A 23,391-nucleotide genomic window follows, 5' to 3' on the forward strand; every position below is an offset into this window, starting at 1 on the left:
ATCACTGTGTCAAAACATCGGAACTCCCCTCCTAACAGCAATGTGGGGGGGGGGGTTATCCTTATATAATATAGAATAGAGGCCTCTCCAGTGTGCTGCAGTGCTCAAGAAAACAGCTTCAGTACCATCTTCTCCAGGGCCAGTAGAGATGGTCAATAAATGCTGGCCAAGCGAACATCACCAAAATCCCATGAACGGATCTGAAATGTTTACAGGAGAAAAACTGTCAAATCTAAAATCAGTAAAGTGTGCAATTTACCAAATAACTACTTCAGAAACATCCAATTTGTTTAAGATATTTTGAGTAAAATAGACATTAATGAACCAACTGTGCAACATTTAAAGTTTCAGACATACAAATTCTCTAAAGTTGAAATGAGTAAGAATCAAAAGTTAGTTTCAATTTGCTTCATGGTATCAACATACTGAAGCAAGTTAGTATTAATTGTATATATTTACATGTGAGACTATAAAGGATTGATATTTAGAAGTTGTAGCTGCTCTGTACTGTACAAACAATATCTTTTACTGCCAGACGAAAGCAAGACAAATTGGGCTGGCAGTGAAACATTCCTGATGAGGGGCCTTTGCCCAAAACGTTGATTTTCCTGCTCCTCGGATGCTGCCTGACCTGCTGTGCTTTTCCAGTAGCACACTCTTGATTCTAATCTCCAGCATCTGCAGTACTCACTTCCACCTAGTGAAACAAAGATGTTCATCATTGATATGAGAGAAGACATTTTTGAAATAGCTTGCAATTTTTGTGACTGGAACTTGACTCATCTCACAATAAAATTGACTGCAGCATTTTTTGATGCGGATTCAGAGTGGAGCTCCAGTCATCTTGAACAGTCCAAATAGCTAATCACATGAAACAATTCTCATCAGCAGCCCAAACAGGAAATTTAAAAAGTAATAAATTTGAAATTATTTTAAAATCTTGCAGAACGACAGAACATTTACAGCATGAAAAGAGACAATTCAGTCCATCATGTCTGCACTGCTCTTGAAATGTGCATTTCAATCAGTGGCATTCTTGAGCTTTGCCCTGCAACCATGCATATTGTTCCATGTCAAATAATATTGAATGCATTTAATCTAACATATTTGGAAGTTACTTCTCATTGAAGAATGCAATAACTTTATATGTGGTTTCTACCAGTAACACGAGTGGAAGAGGATAATTTCTTACAACATCTACTGATTTCATGCTGGTTCTGGTTGGTGTTGTGACTTGGTGAGGGGAAAGGAAAGAGATGTGGATGGTATGAATTGGCTACAGTACAGTGTAAAAACCACCAGCTGTCACAAAGCAGCAAGTGGCAGTCTGCAACATCATGATTTCCATGTTTGTTCCCATTTACTGTGAATCCTGAATTTGTAGTCAGCTTCAGCAGTCAAAGAAAACCAAGGTGGTAATTCACAGACAAATGGCCTCACAAAGGTCAGGTCAAATATTGTCAATGTTCCTCAGTTCCAAATATAACATCAGCTGCAGGACAACCATTTGGCTGTGGTGTCCAATAGTACAAGCTGCAAGATTAATTGAATGAAACTGCAGAATGTGACTGTAAAAATGACATCAGTTAATGCTCAGTTCTGGATCTGAAGTTTGTGGGGTTCATGTCTCATTGCAGAGTCTTGAGCACAAAATCAAAGTTGAAACTTCAGTGTAACTGGAGGCACTTTCCTTGGACTCCGATTTTTTTAAGCAGACTTACTCCAACCAATGTTGAAACTTTATTGCTGGAACAGCGCAGCAGGTCAGGCAGCATCCAGGGAACAGGAGATTCGACGTTTCGGGCACAGGCTCTTCTTCAGGAATGAGCAGAGAGTGTTCAGCAGGAGAAGATAAAAGGTAGGGAGGAGGGACTTGGAGGAGGGGCGTTGGAAATGTGATAGGTGGAAAGAGGTCAAGGTGAGGGTGATAGGTCGGAGTAGGATGGAGGCGGAGAGGTCAAGAAGAAGACTGCAGGTCAGGAAGGCGGTGCCGGGCTGGAGGGATTCGGCTGAGACAAGGTGGGGGGAGGGGGGATGAAGAAACTGGTGAAGTCCAAGTTCATCCCCTGTGGTTGGAGGGTTCCCAGTCGGAAGATAAGACGCTCCTCCTCCGACCGTCGCGTTGTTGTGGTTTGGCGGTGGATGAGTCCAATGACCTGCATATCCTCGGTGGAGTGGGAGGGGGAGTTGAAATGCTGTGCTACAGGGTGGTTGGGTTGGTTCGTCCGGGTGGCCCAGAGGTGCTCTCCAACCAATACACACCTCATGCCCCATCTCACATGATCACATAAGATCCAATGTAGTGAGGTCAAAGAGCAGCAGAGTCATTATCACATTGCTGTTTAGAGTCATACAGATACAAAGCATCGAAACAGACCCTTCAATTCAACTCGTCCACACCAACCAGCGTCCCATTTGCCAGCATTTTTCCCATATCCCTCTAAACCCTTCTTATTCAACTATTCATCCAGATGCCTTTCAAATGCTGAAGTTGTACCAGCCTCCACTGCTTCCCCTGGCAGCTCATTCTATACACGCACCTTCCTCTGCGTGGAAAAGTTGTCCCTCAGGTTCCTGTTAAATATTTCCCCTGTCACCTTAAATCCATGCCCTCTAGTTTTGGACTCCCCCACCCTGGGGAAAAAAACCTTGTTTATTCATGCCCCTCATGATTTTATAAACTCCTATAAGGCCACACCTCCATCTCCAATGCTCCAGGGAAAATAGCCCCAGCCTATTCAGTCTCTCCCTATGGTTCAAACCCTCCAACCCTGGCAACATCCTTGTAAATCTTTTCTGAATCTTTTCAGCTTCACAAATTCCTATAGCAGAGTTGTAGAACCTTTATGTATGCACATTTGAATTTGTGTCTTCTAATATTACATTATGATTACACTTCAAAAACATTTCATTGACTGCAAAATGCCTCAAGTACATCCAAAGGTGATGTAAGGCAATTTGTAAATGCAAATCTTGCTTTTCTACTAATCTTAGGTACTATCGTAATGTTATGTTAATGTTCTACTTAGTACATTGAGACATATAAAGGTTGACTTGCAGGTTGTGTCCGTGGTTAAGAAAGCAAATGTAATGTTGTCATTTATCTCAAGAGGGTTGGAATGTAAAAGCAGCGATGCGCTACTGAGACTTTATAAAGCTCTGGATGGACCCCATTTAGAAAACTGTGTCCAGTTTTGGGCCCCATACCTCAGGAAGGACATACTGGCACTGGAGCATGTCCAGCAGAGGTTCACACTGATGATCCCTGGAAGGGTAGGCCTAACATAAGATGAACGGCTGAGGATCCTGGGATTTTATTCATTAGAGTTTAGAAGGTTGAGGGGAGATCTAATAGAAACTTACAAGATAATGCATGGCTTAAAAAGAGTGGACACTGGAAATTTGTTTCTGTCAGGCGGGGATACTAGGACCCATTGGCACAGCCTTAGAATTAGAAGGGGTCAATTTAGAATGGAAATGAGGAGACATTTCTTCAGCCAGAGCGTGGTGGGCCTGTGGAATTCGTTGCCACGGAGCAGTGGAGGCTGGGACGTTAAATGTCTACAAGGCAGAAATTGATAAATTCTTAATCTCGCAAGGAATTAAGGCATACAGGGAGAGTGCGGGTAAGTGGCACTGAAATGCCCATCAGTCATGATTGAAGGGCAGAGTGGACTCCATGGGCCGAATGGCCTTACTTCCACTCCTATGTCTTATGGTCTTACATTTAAATATAGGCAAATATATGTTTGAGTACATCCCTGCAGTATTCAAAGTTCCATGCACGCAGGAAAGAATTACAACTTTGAAATAAAAACCATCTGATTTATTCTCATGCTCATGAAATTACCATAGGAGAAAGTGAGGACTGCAGATGCTGGAGATCAGAGTTGAGAGTGTGGTGCTGGAAAAGCACAGCAGGTCAGCAACATCTGAGCAGGAGAATCGACGTTTGGGGCATAAGCCTTTCCTCAGGAATCCACACTCTCGACTCATGAGACTACTATGTTTTGTACTCAAACTGTTCAGCCATTTTTATATCAATGGAACAGTGCCCCCCAAAAAATTAGACAGGGGAACATGACAGGCTAACTGAAACCAAAGGTGTACTTGTATGTTAGTGTGAAAGCGTGAATTCGGAAAATGTCAAAGAGTGAAACATAATTTAGTCAATTTAAATTTTCACTTATGAATGATGGTGGAAGCTTGGATAATCGCTTCAGTCTACCATGCTTTATAGTAAGACATCAGTAAAGATAAAGAACTATGTCATGCAAATATGTTCGCTAAAGGGTATCTTGCCTAATAACAAAAATGCCATACATGAGGATCATGTCAGTTTCCAAAACAGTAATGGGCAATTAAGAAATATTAATACATGAATCAAATCAATAATAAAATGACAGTAAACCCATCAATGAAGCTAAGTTGGCTTTTCACTCTATGAAAGGATAAACCTTTGACTTCTCTAATATGGAATAAGGCTGAACTCAGTGTAAGAAAAGTCTTATAACAATCAGAATTGCAATCAGAAGAGGAGATAACCTATTTCTGTTGACCAAAGTCTGGCAACAAGAACAAAAGACAGCGTTCTAATCAACCAGTGGGCCCCACAAATGCTCATAAGACCAGATTGAAAGTATTTTCTTGTGAAGTACCATTTTTTAATACTACTGCTTTTACTAATTGCCTTGCACCCAGAATAATCAGTGTTATGGACTAGGCCAGACCACTAAAAAATTCTTAAGCAAGCAGCTTAGACCATAACTTTCCAATTTGTTTCGGTAAGTATACAGGTGACAATTACCCAGAGTAAGTTTGCTAGGCTGACTACTAGATTTAAAACAGACAGAAAAAAACATAAAACTACATAATGAAACACAAAGAACAGAATAAAGAACCCGCATAGAACTCAGTTTATCCAAACTAGACTTAATTATGCTGTTCTGAATATACACAACTGTCCAACTAAGCAAACCCCTATAAAACACAGTATAAATGAATGGAACAGATGCTTCCATGTTGAAGTTAGAAGGGCAGAAAGAGAGACAGCCTGTTCACACAGTCCCCTGAACTCCCAAATAGTTCTGGATTAGAGAGCTAACCACTCCCCTTCCATTATATAGGTCACTTTGAAAACATGACCACTTTGGCCTTAAGTCTCAAACAAAAGGCCTCTCAAAATCCTTTTCATCTCTGTAGCAAACTAGTCTAATTGGAGCCCAGTCCGTTTATAACCCCTCTGAAAAAAATCAAGGGCACAGTATCCTTGAGAAAAGGAATAGCTTTACGAAAAAAGGGACCAGCTTTGTGACATCAGAGACTAGGCAAAACTAAAGGTATGAAACAATGAATGGTGCTTATACAATGTTGATATGGCCTGAAATGGAAGATTTCTCAGTGGGAAAAGTGGTTGCCCCAATTGGCAGTGATCCCAGTGTCTCTGTAAAGACTTTTTAAAAAAAAATGTCTCTACATCTCCTTAATTTTCGAATAGATTTCCATGCAACAAAAAACACACCAAGTACACTAATGATAATTTTAGTCATGAGATATACATGAATTACATCTTCAGTCAAATTGACTGATAGAAAATCTCATCCATTTTCTAAAGATTCCTTTATTAGTCTGTTTATAAAGAGCTCATCTCAACTATTATTTCTTGAATTGTGGAAGTTTATCAATTTATTATATAGTAACATTCAGAACACAGGAATAAAATACATGAACATATTTAATTTGTTTTGATTTATTACTGTCATGGGAACCAAGCTACTGTGAAAAGTGTTGTCCTGAATGTCTTATGTGCTTTACAGGCAGATTGTACAACACAAGTGCATCAGGGTAAAAGAACAGAGTGCAAGATAAAATGTCACAGCCGCTACATATTGTTTAGTATGCATTGTGACACTCAATCCTTTCACGTTGCTTGTTTAACCAACTTCAGTCTCGTCTCTTCCATATTTAATTTTGTTTTCAAGCTATGAGCTCTGAATTTCCAGCATTTTTTTCACTTCAAACATTCCTTTCTCTTACACTTTCTGGCTTATTCCAATCTATTACCAAATATGTATTTAGATTGCAATGCAGGCAGGGCAATTTCATTCATTTCTGTTTACAAATGTTTAGAGAAAGCATATAGCATTTTTACCTTACACTCTCAAAGAAATTAATCTCTTACATGAGACAAACAAGAAAACACTGTTATGAAAAGGCATCACATTAGAGAGGGCTAAGAAACTAGGTAGAGATTCATTTTCATGCATGTTTTCAATTTGTTCTAAGTTTTCCTTGTGACTTAGTTTCCACAAAAGGAAATATGATTGCATTAAGTAGAGGATCATATTGGAACATCCATCTGCTCTTATTAGACTAGAATTGACATTCACGTTGGAATAAATTAAGAGCTTCCGATCAATATTTGTTGCTGCAACGCTCACAAGATTTGCAAGGTACAGTCGAGAGGAAAGATAGTATCTGTGTGGTTGAGGGGGAAAGTGTGATGGATATAAGCTGGGAGTAGAGATGAAAAGAGGCTGCTTTTATATTACCTAAAAAGATTTCCCAAACACTAGGACAAGAACTGTAGGGAATCTAATCTCAAACCAAAGGGCAGTGCCCAGCAAGCATGTAAATGAGGCACTGTATCATTCCAGAATATGTTGCTCACCAGTGTATGGTCTTTTGCATAGTACTATGTTGTGTAGTTTAGATAAACAAATAAATCAAAAGTCAAAAACATAGCATTTCAGTCAATTTTGTCAGACTGTACCTAAGTCTTTCTCTCACTCAATAGATGTTGTCAGAGCTGCTGAGCCTTTACAGAACTTTCCCATTTTCATTTGATTTCTGGCATCTGCTTTATTTCGCTTTCATCTTAGACAATGATATTCTCAAAAGGCTGAGACTATCATTCCCTTAAATGAGTACAGATTTCAAATTAGCAATACAGTTTACTAAATACTTCCTTTGTGTTTCATATCACAGTATTTATCGTCATATTTTCTATGTTGTTGTTCCGATCACCCCCAATCACTACTACTGAAAGCCAATAATCAGATCATATAATCACAAATATTGAAAATAAAGATAAGAACAAAAATAGGATAAAATAATGCTTCCTTGGTTTTATTCTGTTCTGACATAATTCTTTAATTACCAAAATCTCCCACTAGGTGGTGCATTTGGTACATCAGGTCAAAACAATCAGTTGGCATTGAACTATCCTGTGACAGTACATGAAACGACAATTCAAAATATTTCTTGAAGCAAGGCGGTAGATGGGTAACTTCCAATTACGTTCATGTGCAGGGTAATAGGGAAGGTAAACAGATTGTTGGCCCTTATTAACAGAATAGAGCTTAAAAATAAGGATTAGGAGAAAATGAGGACTGCCGATGCTGGAGATCAGAGTCAAAAAGTGTGGCGCTGGAAAAGCACAGCAGCTCAGGCAGCATCTGAGGAGAGGGAGAGTCGACTTCAGGCATAAACACTTCATCAGGAATGTGTGTGTATGTATGTGTGGGGGGGGTGGGAGGAAGAGGAGGGTCATGTTGAGCTAAAACTACACAAAACACAAGTCAGACCACCCCTGGACTATTGTGAAGTTCTGATTCCCTTATCTAAATTAAAGAGTTTGAAGCCAGTCCAGAGAACATTCACCAAATTCATTCCAGGTATAGAAGGATTTGCTTAGTAGGAGAGGTTGAGTGGTTAGGCTTGTACTCATTGAGTTCACTCTGTCATTCAATAAGATCATAGTTGATCTGATAATCCTCAACTCCATTTTCCTGCTTTATTCCCATAACCTTGAATTCCCTTAACAATTAGAAATCTGTTTATCTTAGCCTTAATGACCCAATCTTAACAGCCTTTTACAGTAAGGAATTCCTTAGACTCACCTCCTTTGGAGAACAAAAATTATTCCTTATCGGTCTTAAATAGACAACTCTTCACTTTGACATTACGGCCTCTGAAAATGGGCAAAATTACTAAACTCAAGACAGGAAGTGAAATGACCAATCTTGGACATCAAAGCAACATTTGACGGGAGTGGGTGTCAATGAGCTCTAGCAAAACTGAAGTCAATGCAGATCCATGAGAAAACTCTCAGTTGGGTCATATTGAACACAAAAGAAGATGGTTTAAGTAGTTGGAGGTTAATTACCTCAGTCCCAAAATATTAACAGGAGGAACTTCTCCAGTAATGTTCTAAAGGTCCAACAACCTTCACCTGCTTCATCAATAAACTTCACCCCATCTTAAAAAATGGGGGTGTTCAGATGACTATCCAATGTTCAGCACCATTTGCAATTCCTTCGTGACACATCCCATGTCCATGTTCAGCAAGACGTTGACAATGGCAAGTAACATTCATACAACTCAAGTCCCCGGCCATGACTACCTCAAAGAAAAGAACCTGAACACCTTTTGTTGGCATGATTATTCATGTGTCATCCACTAGTCCTGGGGATGAAAAATGAGAAAATGTAACATCAAACACACAGAGTTAGTAAAGTTCCTTTATGAATTATAGTGTCTGTGTCTGTCTTTTTTTTCATTCCAATATGAAAGCTCCCATGCAAAAATGAAGAAAACAAAAAGTGCAAATAGCCTGAAGCCTGTATTTCAGTGTCCCTTGATGGAAATGGTAATTCTGATGCAGCTGGTTTTTGCATGGTCATGTAGATTGTACGGGTTTGTCAGGTGATCTCAGGAGACATTTTAGGTCATAGTGCCCTTTTAAAACTCATTTAGCTCATGACAGACTCAGGTACTAAAGTCAAAATAACATAAGTTGAATACTGATAGTCCATTTTCACTTCAATATGTAAGTACTGCGGCTACATGAGCAGACCAGAAACTAGAAAAATATGGAGTTTGGTCCAAACGTAATCAAATGTGGTTTTCTACTCTTTGAAAGGATGTTATCATTACAAGGTCTACATTCCAAATCCCAAGTTTCTGAAAGTTATATAGTGCATTCATAATATTTTAATTCCATTTTTTTTGTAACAATTGTTACAGTTAGCGAGTTTTGAGAAGATTTGTAGCTCAGGTTGAGGTTCTGAATGTAGGTTTGCTTGCTGAGCTGGAAGATTCATTTTCGGACGTTTCGTCACCATACTAGGTAACATCTTCAGTGAGCCTCCGGATAAAACACTGATGTTTCCTGCTTTCTATTTATATGTTTGGGTTTTTTGGGTTGGTGATGTCATTTCCTGTTCTTTTTCACAGGAGGTGGTAAATTGAGTCCAATGCAATGTATTTGCTGATAGTGTTTCTATCAACAAACACATTGACTTAGATCCCATTTGCCATCCAGACAAAAAGAACTGGAAATGACATCACTACAGGAAAAGACATCACCAATCCCAAAAAACCCCAAACATATAAATAGAAAGCAGGAATTATCAGCAGTGCTTCATCCATAGGCTCACTGAAGATGTTATCTAGTATGGTGATGAAACGTTTGAAAATGAACTTTCTAGCTCAGCAAACAAACCAAATCCAGAATTGTTACAATTAAGGAGCAATAGTTATAAAATATTAGTGTCACATTATTTTATAGCATGTGGCTTCCATGCCATGTAGCAAATTGGATTATTCCTTTAAAAAAATACCTTGATCAAGTACTGTTATTGAAATTTGACATCAGAACTGTTCATTTTACAGCACTAAGTCAATACTGGAAGTTACAGATTTTCAGCATCTGTAGACAATACTAATACAAATGTAATGTTAGCTAATGTTCTGCAATAGTCAGGTGAAATGTCAAGCCAACACAAATAAACACATATTTAAACAAATTAATAGAAGCAGATGAGCCTTTCACTTAACCTCTCATGAACAGATGCAGGTTTACAACCTGTCATTTTAATAGTTAATGATGTTCAGAGATCTTTATTCTAATAGTTAATTATGCCTCGAGTTGTCTTATATCAAAGTTCAGAATGGATGACATTATCTTATAAACTCTCAGTTATGATATCCACAAGAAACTGAATGAATTCTTCCTTGCCAAATTCCGTCAGACAAGAAATTGCGTACACAGAATTCCTAAAATATAAACTACATTATCACTAAATATTAAAACACAAATTTTAGTTTAGAAACATTTCAGACAGATCATTTGGCCCAACAAGTCCAAACTGACCCTCTGAAGAGTAAAACAGCTAGACCCATTCCTCTACCATATTCTCTATATTTACCCCTAACTAATGCACCTAACCTACATATCCCTGAATATAATGGGCAATTTAGCATACCCAATTCAGCTAACCTGCACATCTTTGGATTGTGGGAGGAAACCAGAGCTCCCGGAAGGTACCCACACAGACACGGGGAGAAGGTGCAAACTTCACATAGATAGTCGCTGAGGCTAGAATCAAACTCGGGTCTTTGGTGCTGTGAGGCAGTCGTGCCAACCACTGAGCCACCGTGCTGCCCTGCAATCTTTATGTACTGTTGCTACATTAGCAGACCAGAAATTAGAAAAACATTGGAGGTTGGTCCAAATGTAATCAAATTGGTTTTCTACTCTTGGAAAGGACATCATCATCAGAAGGTTAGATTCCATGTTTCTGAAAGTTATATCATGCATTCACAATATTTTAATTGAATTTCTTTTTATAACAATTTCTACAGTTAAGGAGCAATAGTTCTAAAATATTAGTGTCACGTTATTTTGTGGTCAGATTATCTAGTACACTCCTAAACTTCAAAGCCATCTTAATTGCAGTTCATTTATGAATGCTGCTATTTGAGTTAACTGGCTAAACTCACATCCAGAGAACAGCGTATCCAGATAGGCGAAGGAATTGAAGAGAGAAGAAAGTGAAGGAAATTCATAGAATACAGAATACATTTAATTCAGTGGCAGAGCTCTTTACATTGTCGCAGAACATTATATGGTCTGTAGGACTTAACAGAAGTCAGACTTAAAATATTTGATAAAAATCCATTTCAGCTCAGTTCATAATTTTCCATTCAATAACTTGTTCAATATTAAAAACTTATGAGAATTAGAATTAAAAAACTAAAATACATTCCTTTCTACTGTTTTTAACACAATGTTATGAAACAAAATACATTTCACTGTAGCTTTAAACATTAGAATTGTTCAGAAAGTACTTTTTGTGTCTGCTTAATTTTCTAATTTCTCCACATTCAGACTTTGATATTGCTTCTCCCACTCAAAACTGGTATATATTAAGATGATTTGCATTATGGATCATTTGTAAGAATTTGGTTATTTGACAAATATGGCTGACTTCATAATTTAGTGGATTAACATGTTTCTAATTCACAGAAAACATGGGTTTATTACAATCAAATATCACATTTTATTTCAAATAAAGGAAACACAGCAATTTATCCAGTTTAAATTGCTTTATTGCATTAAATAAAATTTCAATATTGCACACTTTCATACTAAACATTACCCATATAGAGTTTTACACGGAGAATGAGTGTACACACCATCCACACACCAAAACACATTTAAAACAAACTTCGTCTTAGTATTGCAGACTGACCAACAAATTTAATTTGACAAAGATTTGACAGCAGAGCAGTACAAAGACATCAGAATCAAAATAAATAATTTACAACAATGTGCAACATAGTGCAAATTGTAAGTTGCTTGAAAATATCAAAATACATGAGTATAAGTGTGACATTCTCCAGACACCATAGAAAGAGAGATCTAATGAATTATAATGTACAGTTATTCATCTGAAACGAACAAATTTTACATGCCAAACAACTTTCTTAAGCTTAATGTGCATTGTTGGGAACAGATTGTATTGTGAATCTTCTGGTCCAACTGAGGAAAATCAATCAATCAATCAGTCTCATTTTCAAGGCCTTACGTATGAAAGTAGACATAACCATTTCCTCGTTATATTCCACTGTGAGCCTGAGTGTTGAAAAAAATTTGGCAAAGTATTGTTCCCCTCCCCACCATTGCCAGAACAACTCCTGAAATTTACCAAAACTTAAATCTTATGCAACTGGTGCATACAGTAAGATCAGTTACTGTATAAAAACAAAGCAAACAGAAGTGTGGTGTTGAACTTAATTCAATGCATTAAGACAACAGGAAACAAGACATGTTCAAACCACAACAGGTTCCTGAGTCGCTTAAATTCTGTTCTAATCAAGAATCACTATTTAGGACAGTATAACATTGAAACTTCAGATGGGTAAAACTATATTTGGTATTTAAGGACCTTTAAAGACATAGACAATTGTTTCTCTAGGTAGTGACTAAAATAGCATTTCTACAATAATGATGTCAGCTTAAGATCAGTTAACATATTTGCTCAATTATAGCTTCAAACTTCAGTTCAACAGATGCCTGAATTTCCCCAAGTGGATGCAATCTGCATCCATTCGGCCAATGTCGATCTTGCTCATCTTATCAAAATATGCCAAAATATAAAAGTGAATACAGTTCAGCTTGAGTAAAATCTAAGGAAATATTAACTTCATTTCATACATTCCTTCTTTAAACTGTGAAAAAGAACTTTCAAGCCATTCAACCATTATTTGTGCATAGTTGCAAAGATTTATAACCTACACGGGGACAGCTTCTCAATTTTGAATGTAATTTAGTCCTATGTTATAAAAATACATCATGAAACAAAATGACAGGCAGGTATTCAAAAAGATAAATTTAAATGAAAGATCAAAACATTTCAATAAAGCACCAGTCAAAAAAAAAACTATTTTCTACTGCATCTGAAAATCTTGTAATTTTAAAAACAGTTTCTGACCAGGAAATTTGTAAAATGGGAACTAAGCGAGCTTTATCCTTGCCAAGATTTTTTAACAGCTATAAAAGATAGTGATTTGGGAGTGATTTTTGTTGTGCATTCAACTCACTTATGCCGATCACCATGATCTATTAGATCTCACAATTGGTGTATGCCTAGGATACATTGGTCCCTGAATAGAAATACAGAGAAAATTCAAGGCTATAGTCTGGGCTAACACTACAGGATGGCCTCAAAAGTGCAAAACAAGTTAAACTATGGCTTAATTTATCTGTTTCAGCAGTTGAGAAAATGAAGGTCCCATCACACTATTCAAAAGAGAACAGAATTACCCCAGTGCTTCTTTTCAGACAGACAGAAAATAAAACAACCATTCACTCAAGACACACAAATTTGTTAAAACTGCTGCCCTGCTTTGTTTTTTTTTTGAGAGAAGTGATGCAGCCTTCTATAGTTTAAACTTTTTGTTTTAGAAGTTCCTGTAGTTATTTCCAATGAGAAGTGGCAGCTTTTACAAAAAACACAATGCAACTTTAGTCAGACACTAAATCAATGGTCCACTCAATTGTTTTGGGAATTTGTAATGAAAAAAAAATGCATTAGAAAGCAACAAGCCAACAAGAATGACAAAACATTTTAAAAACTAATCCAAGTGCAATATTTTGAGATTTTTATCTTTAAATAGTTGCACTCCAGATAAAATTGACAAAATGATAACTTTTACTGTATTGCTTTTATGTCCAAGAATCCTGAAGGCAAACAGAAAAGAATTCAAGTTTCTAAAGAGAGTAAACAAAGGTATAAAATGACAAAACATGTAGAGTTTTCAATTTTTTTGTTCCTCATCCAAGGAAATTGATAAAATGGAAAACATAAGAAAGGTACAGTCAAAATGACAGTATTTTTACTTGACACCAAGGAGATCCAAGTGCAGAAAGATGCACTTTCCTTAGCTTACATTTCCTTCCTTGTCTTTTAATAAAATATTAGCCCAATGGTCATTGATTGTGAAAGACTAAGGATGCTGTAAATACTGCACAATTTATACCCAAAACTAAAATACTAGCACTTAAAAGGACTGGTCATCAAACACCTGGGTACACCATTGACATCAGTAATCAGTTTCAATCTCTACAGCTTCGAACAAGAGTGAAAGACTTGGCATTAATATTACACTCATGAAACAGTCATTACTGCAATGCAAAAAAGAGCATCCAAATGGCACACAGCAACATTTCACAAACAGCAAGATGATAATAACCAAATAATCTGATTTTAATGACTTTAGTATTGCTAATTAAGAGGTAGAAAACTCTTCTTCTTCAAAAAACAAAATGCTATGGGATCCTTCCCATCTGCCTGAAAAAGGTAGGTGAGGCCTCTGTTTAACACCCTACCAGAATGGTGGCACCCCCAACAGCAGAGCAGGGACTCAAATTTTGTATTTAAAATCTCCAACATGGCACTTGAGTGATTCAGAGGTGAGTTTGCTACCAAGAAATGATAGCTATTGGTCATGCCTGGTGCATTTCCTAGTGGGGGAGAAAAGCTTGATCAACCTTCACAACTCGGCAGTTATGGTGACAATGCACAGGTGATCTGACTCATGTCACATCAGATTTAGCCTGCTTTGAGGATTGAATTGAAGTTTACCAGCTTATTTCAATCTGCAACCCTCTTTTACCATAATGGAAAATTAATGTTCTTATTAATAATATGTTCAAATGTTTCAATAATAACAAAAACAATGTGCAACAGCTCAGATTTATGCTTAATGCTCATTGCTAAAAGACTTTTAATATTCCATCCATTGTATTTAAAAAAGTAAGTTATTATTTGAAAAATCTATTTTAATTTAAATACTTAACATGTGACAGAAATAATTAATAATTATGCATAGTTTAATATCAGAATATAAAACTTATGTTATTTTATAAGTGCAGAATACATTAGCGTCAAGTTCTGTAACTGCTTAAAACAGAAACGTTTGTGTATTCAATATATGTCGACAAATAAGGGAATGGATCTGGGTGGTTTACTCTTTGGAGTGTCAGTGTGGACTTGTTGGGCCGAAGGGCCTGTTTCCACACTAGAGGGATTCTAAGTATCTACGTGAGCATCAAATGCCACAGCTTTACATATTTCAGCTGAGATACGGGCTACATATTTCAGAAATGCAGCAACATGATCCTGTCATAAAAACTTAGCTAGTTAGATCAGTTAGTGATGGATTAATAGAAAATAAATAAAACATTATGCATACATTTGCTGATATTAAGTACCTAAAATCTAGAGTGCTCCTGGGAAGTCAGCTTTCAGTTCTAGTTCACATCAATAATGCTTCCATTTTTCTTCAATAAATTGGTTCCCATATATACGATCACAAAGTACTAAACTCAGTTCTATCAAGCTCAGGTTTTGTACAATTTAAATTATTGCTTGCTGAGAGAAAAAAATGCTCCTTCACAGTCTTTGACCTCTCCATGTGGGCAAGTGGAAAAGTTAATTGGTATCGCTGCACAAAGAGAATTTTGCAAAATCAACTTGTTCAACTTTAAGGCCCAACATTAAATTGAGGAAATTGGCACCTTCGATACAGTAACTGCAGACAAACTGATAGAGGTCAGCAGGTCATTGTGGAAAGCATTCATTGATCAATTACTGTCCAAGAAAGATTGTATGGAATCTTACTGGAATATGTATATAATATGGAATATATATATGGAATATGGTTTAGCATCTACAAAAATTAGACAGATTAATAAAATTGTAATGAGAAAAAATTAACACATTAATATAACAACCTATTAGTTTAAAAGAGAGTGGTTAAATGTAAACAGTCAGAAAACCCTTAAAATGTAATCCTTTACTTTCTTATTAAACCTTAGTTCAAAGCAAAGTTTCCCTTTTGATCTTTACATAACTATTTCGTAGAAAGCCATCAGCAAACAGAAACATTTCATACTAGATTAGAAATTAACCGAGTCACTGACAACTTTTATCTTTTTGTCAAATCCTGAACATTTGAAGGTACATTACTAGCACAATGTAAATTTGGTCATTTTCATAGTAAATCATTCCAACTCTAGTCACAATCATTAATAATCAGAAAACACTTATATTTCCACTTGAAGTATCACATTGGAATTAGTTGCACAAAACATGTATTTTCAAAAAATGATCAAACTGGAAATATTTACCACAAAAATATTTAGTTTTACATAAACAGTACAAATATGCATGTTGAATTAATAAGTTTTAGAATAGCAGACAATATTTTTGAAATGATGTGAAACAATATGCTTTTGTTAGTTGGTACTCTTCATATAGTACCTACCAGCAAAATGTATATTTAAAAAAAAAACAGAAAGATTGATGAGGTGAAGCATGGTGAAAAGAAAATTTTCTAACCATGATTCTCGATTTCAAGAAAGTGCTTTGATTTCATTTTAAAAAACTGGAAATTTCTTCAAGTTTTGTTAATTATGAAAAGAATTTTCTATTTCAAATAAATGGATAAATAAGATTTGGCAATTTACCATAATTTGGATATGAAATAATATTCTACATCACTACAAGGAAATGCTTAAAATGGTATTTCAAATCAGTGAAGTCAATATTTCAGATGATTCAGATTTAGTTTGTTCATCATATTTCTTGTAGTGCAGAATTTATGTGCAGCAGAAATGTTTGGTTATTATATTCCATCAGCTATTCAGTAACCAGCTTCACTTTATTGGCTTTATAACATTCACTCCAGTTCTATCTTTTAGCCACAAATAAGCAGGTCAATTAACTAAGTTGGCTGGACAGCTGGTTTGCAACATAAATTGAGGCTAACAGTGTGAGTTCAATTTCCACACCGGTTGAGCTTATTATGAAGGACTCCCCTTCTCAAGCCTTCTGCTCATCCAAGTTGGTGGCCCTCAGGTTAAACCACCACCAGTCATCTCTCTCTGATGAGACCGGCCCTTGGTCTGATACGATTATGGTAAATTTAAGATTTGATTGAAAACTACATTTAGAAATATTTTCATACAACCTAATTAAATTTCTCAAAAAACATTAGTAAAAGTGGTATTTAAAAATAAATCTAAGCTTTAAAAACCTACGCATCATTGGGTCTTTGAAAATGCAGTTTCTTGATTAAATGCGGTTATAACTGAAACCACGAGAATGTGCCTCTGTCTTCCATTCCACTAGGATGAAAGAGATTGTGCCAAATAATCCAACCACACCAAGGATAAGCAGCTGCCACTTGAGCAGTAGATAATTGCTGTAGCCAAATGCTATTGCTGCACTGATAGACTGGTGGAGACAGAAAAATAACATTCAATGAGTATATTGCTAAGTAGAAACTTCAATGTAGAGGATTAACAAAATATTTTAACATTACATTGAAAATTAAATCAAACCTTGTATTGCTATAATTAATATTTGTTATAAGTATTTATCAGTTACCCTCAGATCAAGTACATGCACAAGAAAGCTTTTCACTCTTACTTGCACAAACTTGAAGACAGCAAACGCAGGAGCACTTTCTTCGGAATACATATATCCTACTATACTAAGGAGTTGTGTGTTGAAACAACTATCACCTAGTCCCAGGAGGAAACTGCAAACCATGGCAATGATTTTGCTGTGAAGTTAAAATGAAACAAATTACAAGCTGGAAAATTCATGAATGCAAACATAAAACTTCTAGTATATCTCTATCACTCAAATGCTGAAGAAATTTTAATCTGTGTTTTGTCTTTAGGAAAAGACAACATAAAACTATCCAATTGTTTTTGAAAACTGAAATCACCAGAAAGCATTTATGTCTATCATTCCACAAGAATGAGAGATTGTGCCAAAGATCCTAGGAGCAACAAGTAAGAGCACTACATGCAGTTTAGTATTTACTCCCAGAGGGGCTATGCTCAGAGTTTGAGATTGGCAGGCCAAGCTGCAGATATTTTGACACACCAGTGGGGGAGACTTACCTGCACGTTGTGTAACAAGGGACAGTCACACCCATCAAGATAGGGTTTTCTGATATGGTGAGTCGTCAGGGGCAGCTAAGTGCAACTACAAATAAGGCAGGTAAGGAAACTCAAAGTAGAAGCCACAGCTTTTGCTGTTGTTCAACAGGTTTGAGGTTTTTTTTTAGCTTGTTTGGAAGAAACGGAGGGCTACAGTGTGGATAAGCTAGATGATCATGACACTGTTGTAAAGGATGCTACTCAAGTAGGTGGAGCAAAAAGCAATGTAGTGCTAGTCGGAGACCGTGTAATAAAGTGAATTGACTTTTCTCTGCAGCAAAGAGCGATGTCAAGTCCAGGACATCTGCTCAGGGTTGGAGAGACACTTGGAGTGGGAAAGGGATGATCCAGTCGGTGTGGTTCATGCAGGTACCAAGAATAGAGGCAGGTCAGAGTAAGGGTTTCTGCACAATAAGCATGAGAAGTTAGGCACCAAATTAAGTAGAACTTATAATGTAACAAACTTTGGATTATTACCTGAGCTATGTGCAAATTGGGATATCAAAGTAAGATTAGATAAATCAATGTATAATTCAAAGGCTGGTGTGTGAAAAGTGGGTTCCAAATCATGGACCACTTGTACTGGGAATAGTGAGATCAGTCCCATTGGGACTGTCTAATGTCAAACTGTGCTGGGATTGGTGTTCTGACCAGCCTGATAACTGTAGAAGTAGAGAGGAGTTTAAACCAAATATCAGAGGCAAGGGAGCAAATTTGGCAAACATGGCATAAAGAGTAGATAGAGGGTGTTAAAGAAAGGGGTTTAGATGTTTAGATTAGATTACTTACAGTGTGGAAACAGGCCCTTCGGCCCGACAAGTCCACACCGCCCCACCGAAGCGCAACCCACCCATACCCCCTACATTTACCCTTTACCTAACACTACGGGCAATTTAGAATGGCCAATTCACCTGACCTGCACATCTTTGGACTGTGGGAGGAAACCCACGCAGACACGGGGAGAACGTGCAAACTCCACACAGTCAGTCGCCTGAGGCGGGAATTGAACCCAGGTCTCTGGAGCTGTGAGGCAGCAGTGCTAACCACTGTGCCACCGTGCCGCCTAAATACAGGAAATGATAAACAGGCTGTGACAGGAAAGGATGGAATTTTAAAATCAACAGATAGGATTAGATTAAAAGTAATAAAGTGTGAAGGCACTCCTAAGATTGAATTTTACTTTCAGTCTGAGGAAGAGAAGTCTGGGTCTAAGACTAGTAATTTATTTTTTAATAAGGACAATTATGAGGTATAAAGATGAGCTAGCTAAAGGGAACTGCCAAATTAGGTTAAAGAATGGGTCAACAGAGATGCTGGAGCAGACATTTCAAGGTATAGGTCAGGATACACAGAATAAATACATTTCAGTAAGAAAGAAAAATTCCAAGTGAGGGGCTCACCATTTGGTCACAGAATGTCAGGATTGATATGGCTCAAAAGAAAGCTATTTGGCCCATCATGTCTGCACTGACTCTCTAATGAGCTTGACAACTTAGTGCCATTTGCCTGCCTTTCACCTATATTCTTGCACATGGTTCCTAATTAAATAATCATGAAATGCATTCTGGAAATGCCTCAATTTACTGTAGCTCCACCATACTTCCAGGTAGTGCATTCCAGAAAAAGCATTTTTCTCATATTACATTTGCTACTTTTATAAATCTGTGCCGTCTTATTCATCATTTTACAAGCAGGAATAGATTCTCCCCATCTACACTACTCAGACCTCTTATGATTTTGAAAACTTATCAGATTTCCGCTCAGCCTCTTCTCCAGAGAGGACAGTCCCAACCTCTCCAACCTATCCTTACAACTGAAGTTCCTTAACTAGAGGCATTTTAGAAAATTTCTTCTCTCCAATGGATTTCTATGTCTTCTACAGAATAGCACTCAGAAATATACACAATGCTCCAGATGAAGTCTAACAAATGTTTTATACAAGTACTGTATAACCACCTTTCTCTTGTCCACTACATCACTATTATTAAAGCTTTGGCTGCTGTATGCTCTATTAACTGCTCCCTCTACCTGTACCTTCAGGGGTCTACTCATATAGCTATTCTCTCTGATCAATAAAACCATAAGACATAGAAGCAGAGGTAGGCTATTCAGCCCACTGTGTCGACTCACCATTCAAACCGATCATGGCACCTCAAGTGCACTTTCCTGTGTCAGTAATCCTCGATTCCCTGACTGATTAAAAATCTGTCCATCTCAATTTTGAATATGCTTAATAGCCTCGCCTCAACAGCCCTCTGCTGTAAAGAATTCCAGACTCACTACCCTCAGACAGGAAATTCCTCTTCGGTGGTCTTATACTTGTGAACCCTTAATCTAAAATTATGCTGTCTAGTTCTAGACTCGCTGACAAGGCAAAATAACTTTTCCACATCTACCCTGTCAAGTCACCTAAGAATTTTTTATGTTTCAAGAAGATCACTTCTCATTCTTCTGTATTGCAATGAGAACAGATCCAATCTACTAAATGTCACCTTCTCAGACAGTCCATCTAGACCTGATATCAGCCTAATGAACCTTCTCTGGACTGTCTCTAATGCAACATTTCTTGGTAAAGTGCCCAAAACTGTTCACAACATTCCAGCTGTGGTCCAATTAGTGACTTGCAAAGTTTTGGCAAAATCTCCCTATGTATTTACTCCATTCCCTTTGAAATAAAGACCAACATTCCATTTGTATTCACTATTACCCTCTAAATCTGGATGCGAGTTTTCTGTGTCATCGACAAGGAGTCCTAATCCTTTGTTTTGTTGTGCTCTGCAGTCTCTCTCTCTCTATTTAAATAATATTCAGCCCCTCTCTTCATGCTAACGTGAGCAACCTCACATGATATTCCAAAGGTTTAAGAAGGATGCCCTTGCACTCTTATATATTGTCTCCTTTTGTATACTGTGTCCAAGTTCTTCGTACATAAATGCATCACAGCATTCTTTCAAATCCGTGTCTGTAAGTTATAGTGAACTCAAAACCTTTATCCTTCTCTATCCACAGACGCTGCCAGACCCGCTGAGTTTCTCCAGCATTTTCTGTGCTTCTTTCAGACTCCCAGCATTCCACTGCATTTTGTTTTAATCTCAATGTTTAATTCATAGGTACATCTCTTTCTCAAAGAAGTTCTACTCTTTGTCTGATGGTGTTTCAGTTTAATTTTTCAATAGGTTCACCTTCACCGCTTTCTTCTTCCCTCTCAACATTTTACAACCACATCTCTTTCCTTAGTGACTGCCTCCACTCTGCCTTACTGTGCATAGATTCCACCTTTCATGTGTCAAACCCAACCAAGATTACAGGAATTTCCAAGACTTCGAATGCTCCTCAGATAATTGCTATGACAACATCCTGAGATCCACACTTAGTGCCACATGCCACCACATGCACATTTGAAACCTTTACTCAACCAGCACTGCCTCACACTATTTCAAAGTTGTCCCAACATTCATTTACATTTCATTTCTCATCTTATTTGATGTTTTAACAAGAAACTTTTTCACTTCTTTCCTGGTGTTAAAGAAAACTAAATTCCTCAAGAATCACCCTGTAGCCAGAACATTAACTCTGCTTTTCTTCTCATAATCTGTCAGACCCGCTGAGTTTCTCCAGAATTTTGTACATTTATTTCACCAACTTGTCCGCATCCTTTTGGAGTTCCACATGATTCTTCTCACAATTTGTAATGCTCCCAAGTTTCATATCAACCACAAACTTCAAAACTGTCACCTGGACATCCAGATCTTACTCATTAATATATATCAGGAAAAGCATGGAGCCCAACACTGACTCCTGAGGAACTCCATTTCAAACTTTTCTGCGCCCAAAAATACTGATTAACCATTACTGTCTGCTTTCTTTCACTCAGTATGGTTTCTCTTATCACCACAAAATTATAATCCCACATGACATTTGAGCCTGTAACCACCTAATCTTGTTTATTGTATTCATGTATTCGCATACACGCACATGCACAGTAAACCTGATATAGACTTAATTAATTGCTCTCTAAACTACAACTTCACCAAATGACTTCCTATTCTCTACTAATGTTATCGATCTCTCCAAGTATTGTGCATACTCTGGTGTTCCTCTCTAGTATTCTCTCTTGGTTCCCACACTCCTGCTGAATTACTTGAAAACCCTCCCAACATCAATAGCAAAATACCTGGCAAGAAACTAAGTCCCTTCAGTGCAACCTATGCAGCCTGTATAAGTGCTATGTTTTCCAGAGTCAATCGGAGTGTGTGAAGAATCTAAAGCCCTCCCTCTTAGATTATCTTTCTCGTCATATATTTATGCATCCTACCCATGTAGTTCTGTATTCACTCGTACATGATACTGGGAGTAATCCAGAAATTATTACATTTGAGGTCTTGCTTGTTCATTTCCTACCTAGTTCCCGAAATGCTGATTGCAGGATTACATCTTCTTTCCTACCTAAGTCATTGATACCAATGTGGATCAGTCTCTGCCTGTTCATCATCTCCCAGAAGAATCTCCTGCAGCTACTCTGCAAATTTGTTGACTCTGGCACAAGAGACGTAGCATTCATTTATGGAATCATGTTTCTGGCCAGAGAAATGCCTGTGTGTTCCTCTAACAAATTAATCCCCAATAACTATTACTTCTTTCTTCCCCCTGCCCTTACAGCCAAGCCATTCACAATGCCATAAACTTGGCTCTGACTGCACTCCGAGAGGCCAACATCAAAAGTGGAAAACCTATTTGTTCACTGATGAAGATAAAGCTGGTACCAAACTGAATAATGGAAAACTGAACTATAAATGATAATTAGGCAGATGGACCGCATCCTCGGATTTTAAAAGATGTGGCAAGTGAAATAGTTGATGTGTTGGTTTCAATTTTCTTTGGTTTCAGGAAAAGTTCCATTAGACTGGACAATAGCAAAAACACTTCCTTTATTCAAAAAGCAAGTGAGCCAGAAAGCAGAAAAGCACCCTGGCATCTCAACCACTTGATACCTTGCCCCCTTCTTACTTGTCAGCTTATCCTCTTGGCACCCTACACCTCCCACCATCCTTACATCATACTTATCTCATGTGCTCACCATACGTCAGTCGCTATCAATATGGCTATCGGGACCATAACATTTCAGAATATGCCAGTTGACTGCTGGGAAGAGGAGGCCTGGTTTGCCTTCCTCTAATAGCTCTGCACTATGAAGAAACTCCTATACTCAATATCTGATCAATAAAGGAAAGCATACCAAATTCCTTCTTCACTGACCTATTTACCTGTGACTCCACCTTCAAGGAACTATGAACCTGCACTCGAAGGTCTCTTTATTCAGCAATACTCCCTCGGATCTTACCATTAAATGTACAAGTCCTGCTTTGATTTGCTTTCCCAAAATGCAGCATCTCGTATTTATCTAAATTAAACTCCATCTGCCACTTCTCAGCCCATTGGTCCATCTGATCAAGACCCCATTGTACTCTGAGGTAACTTTCTTCACTGTTCACCTCCAATTTTGGTGTGATGGGATTTCACAATTGGACTGCCTCATAATCATACATATGTATTTAACCTTACAGTTCTCTGTGTTATTAGTGCAAGCC

At 37.5% G+C, this 23,391-nt stretch overlaps 1 protein-coding gene across 2 annotated transcripts in view; it reads right to left on the reverse strand.

Annotated features, from left to right (window-relative positions):
• Positions 1 to 36: 36 nt before the first annotated feature.
• mfsd11 (major facilitator superfamily domain containing 11) overlaps positions 37 to 23,391 on the reverse strand; it is a 67,279-nt gene continuing 43,924 nt past the window's right edge. The window contains exons 12-14 of one of the 2 annotated variants that reach the window (XM_043714651.1): positions 17,283 to 17,418; positions 16,892 to 17,087; positions 37 to 200 (exon numbers count right to left, since the gene is read on the reverse strand). In XM_043714651.1, coding sequence (XP_043570586.1) covers positions 16,926 to 17,087; positions 17,283 to 17,418 — 298 coding nt within the window. In that variant the 3' untranslated portion in view covers positions 37 to 200; positions 16,892 to 16,925. Of the gene's footprint in view, positions 201 to 11,376; positions 17,088 to 17,282; positions 17,419 to 23,391 lie in introns of those variants that run through there. The other variant, XM_043714650.1, reaches the window with a different exon arrangement.

This window comes from Chiloscyllium plagiosum, chromosome 24, assembly GCF_004010195.1.
Source record: "Chiloscyllium plagiosum isolate BGI_BamShark_2017 chromosome 24, ASM401019v2, whole genome shotgun sequence".
Classification (NCBI taxonomy): Eukaryota; Metazoa; Chordata; class Chondrichthyes; order Orectolobiformes; family Hemiscylliidae; genus Chiloscyllium; species Chiloscyllium plagiosum.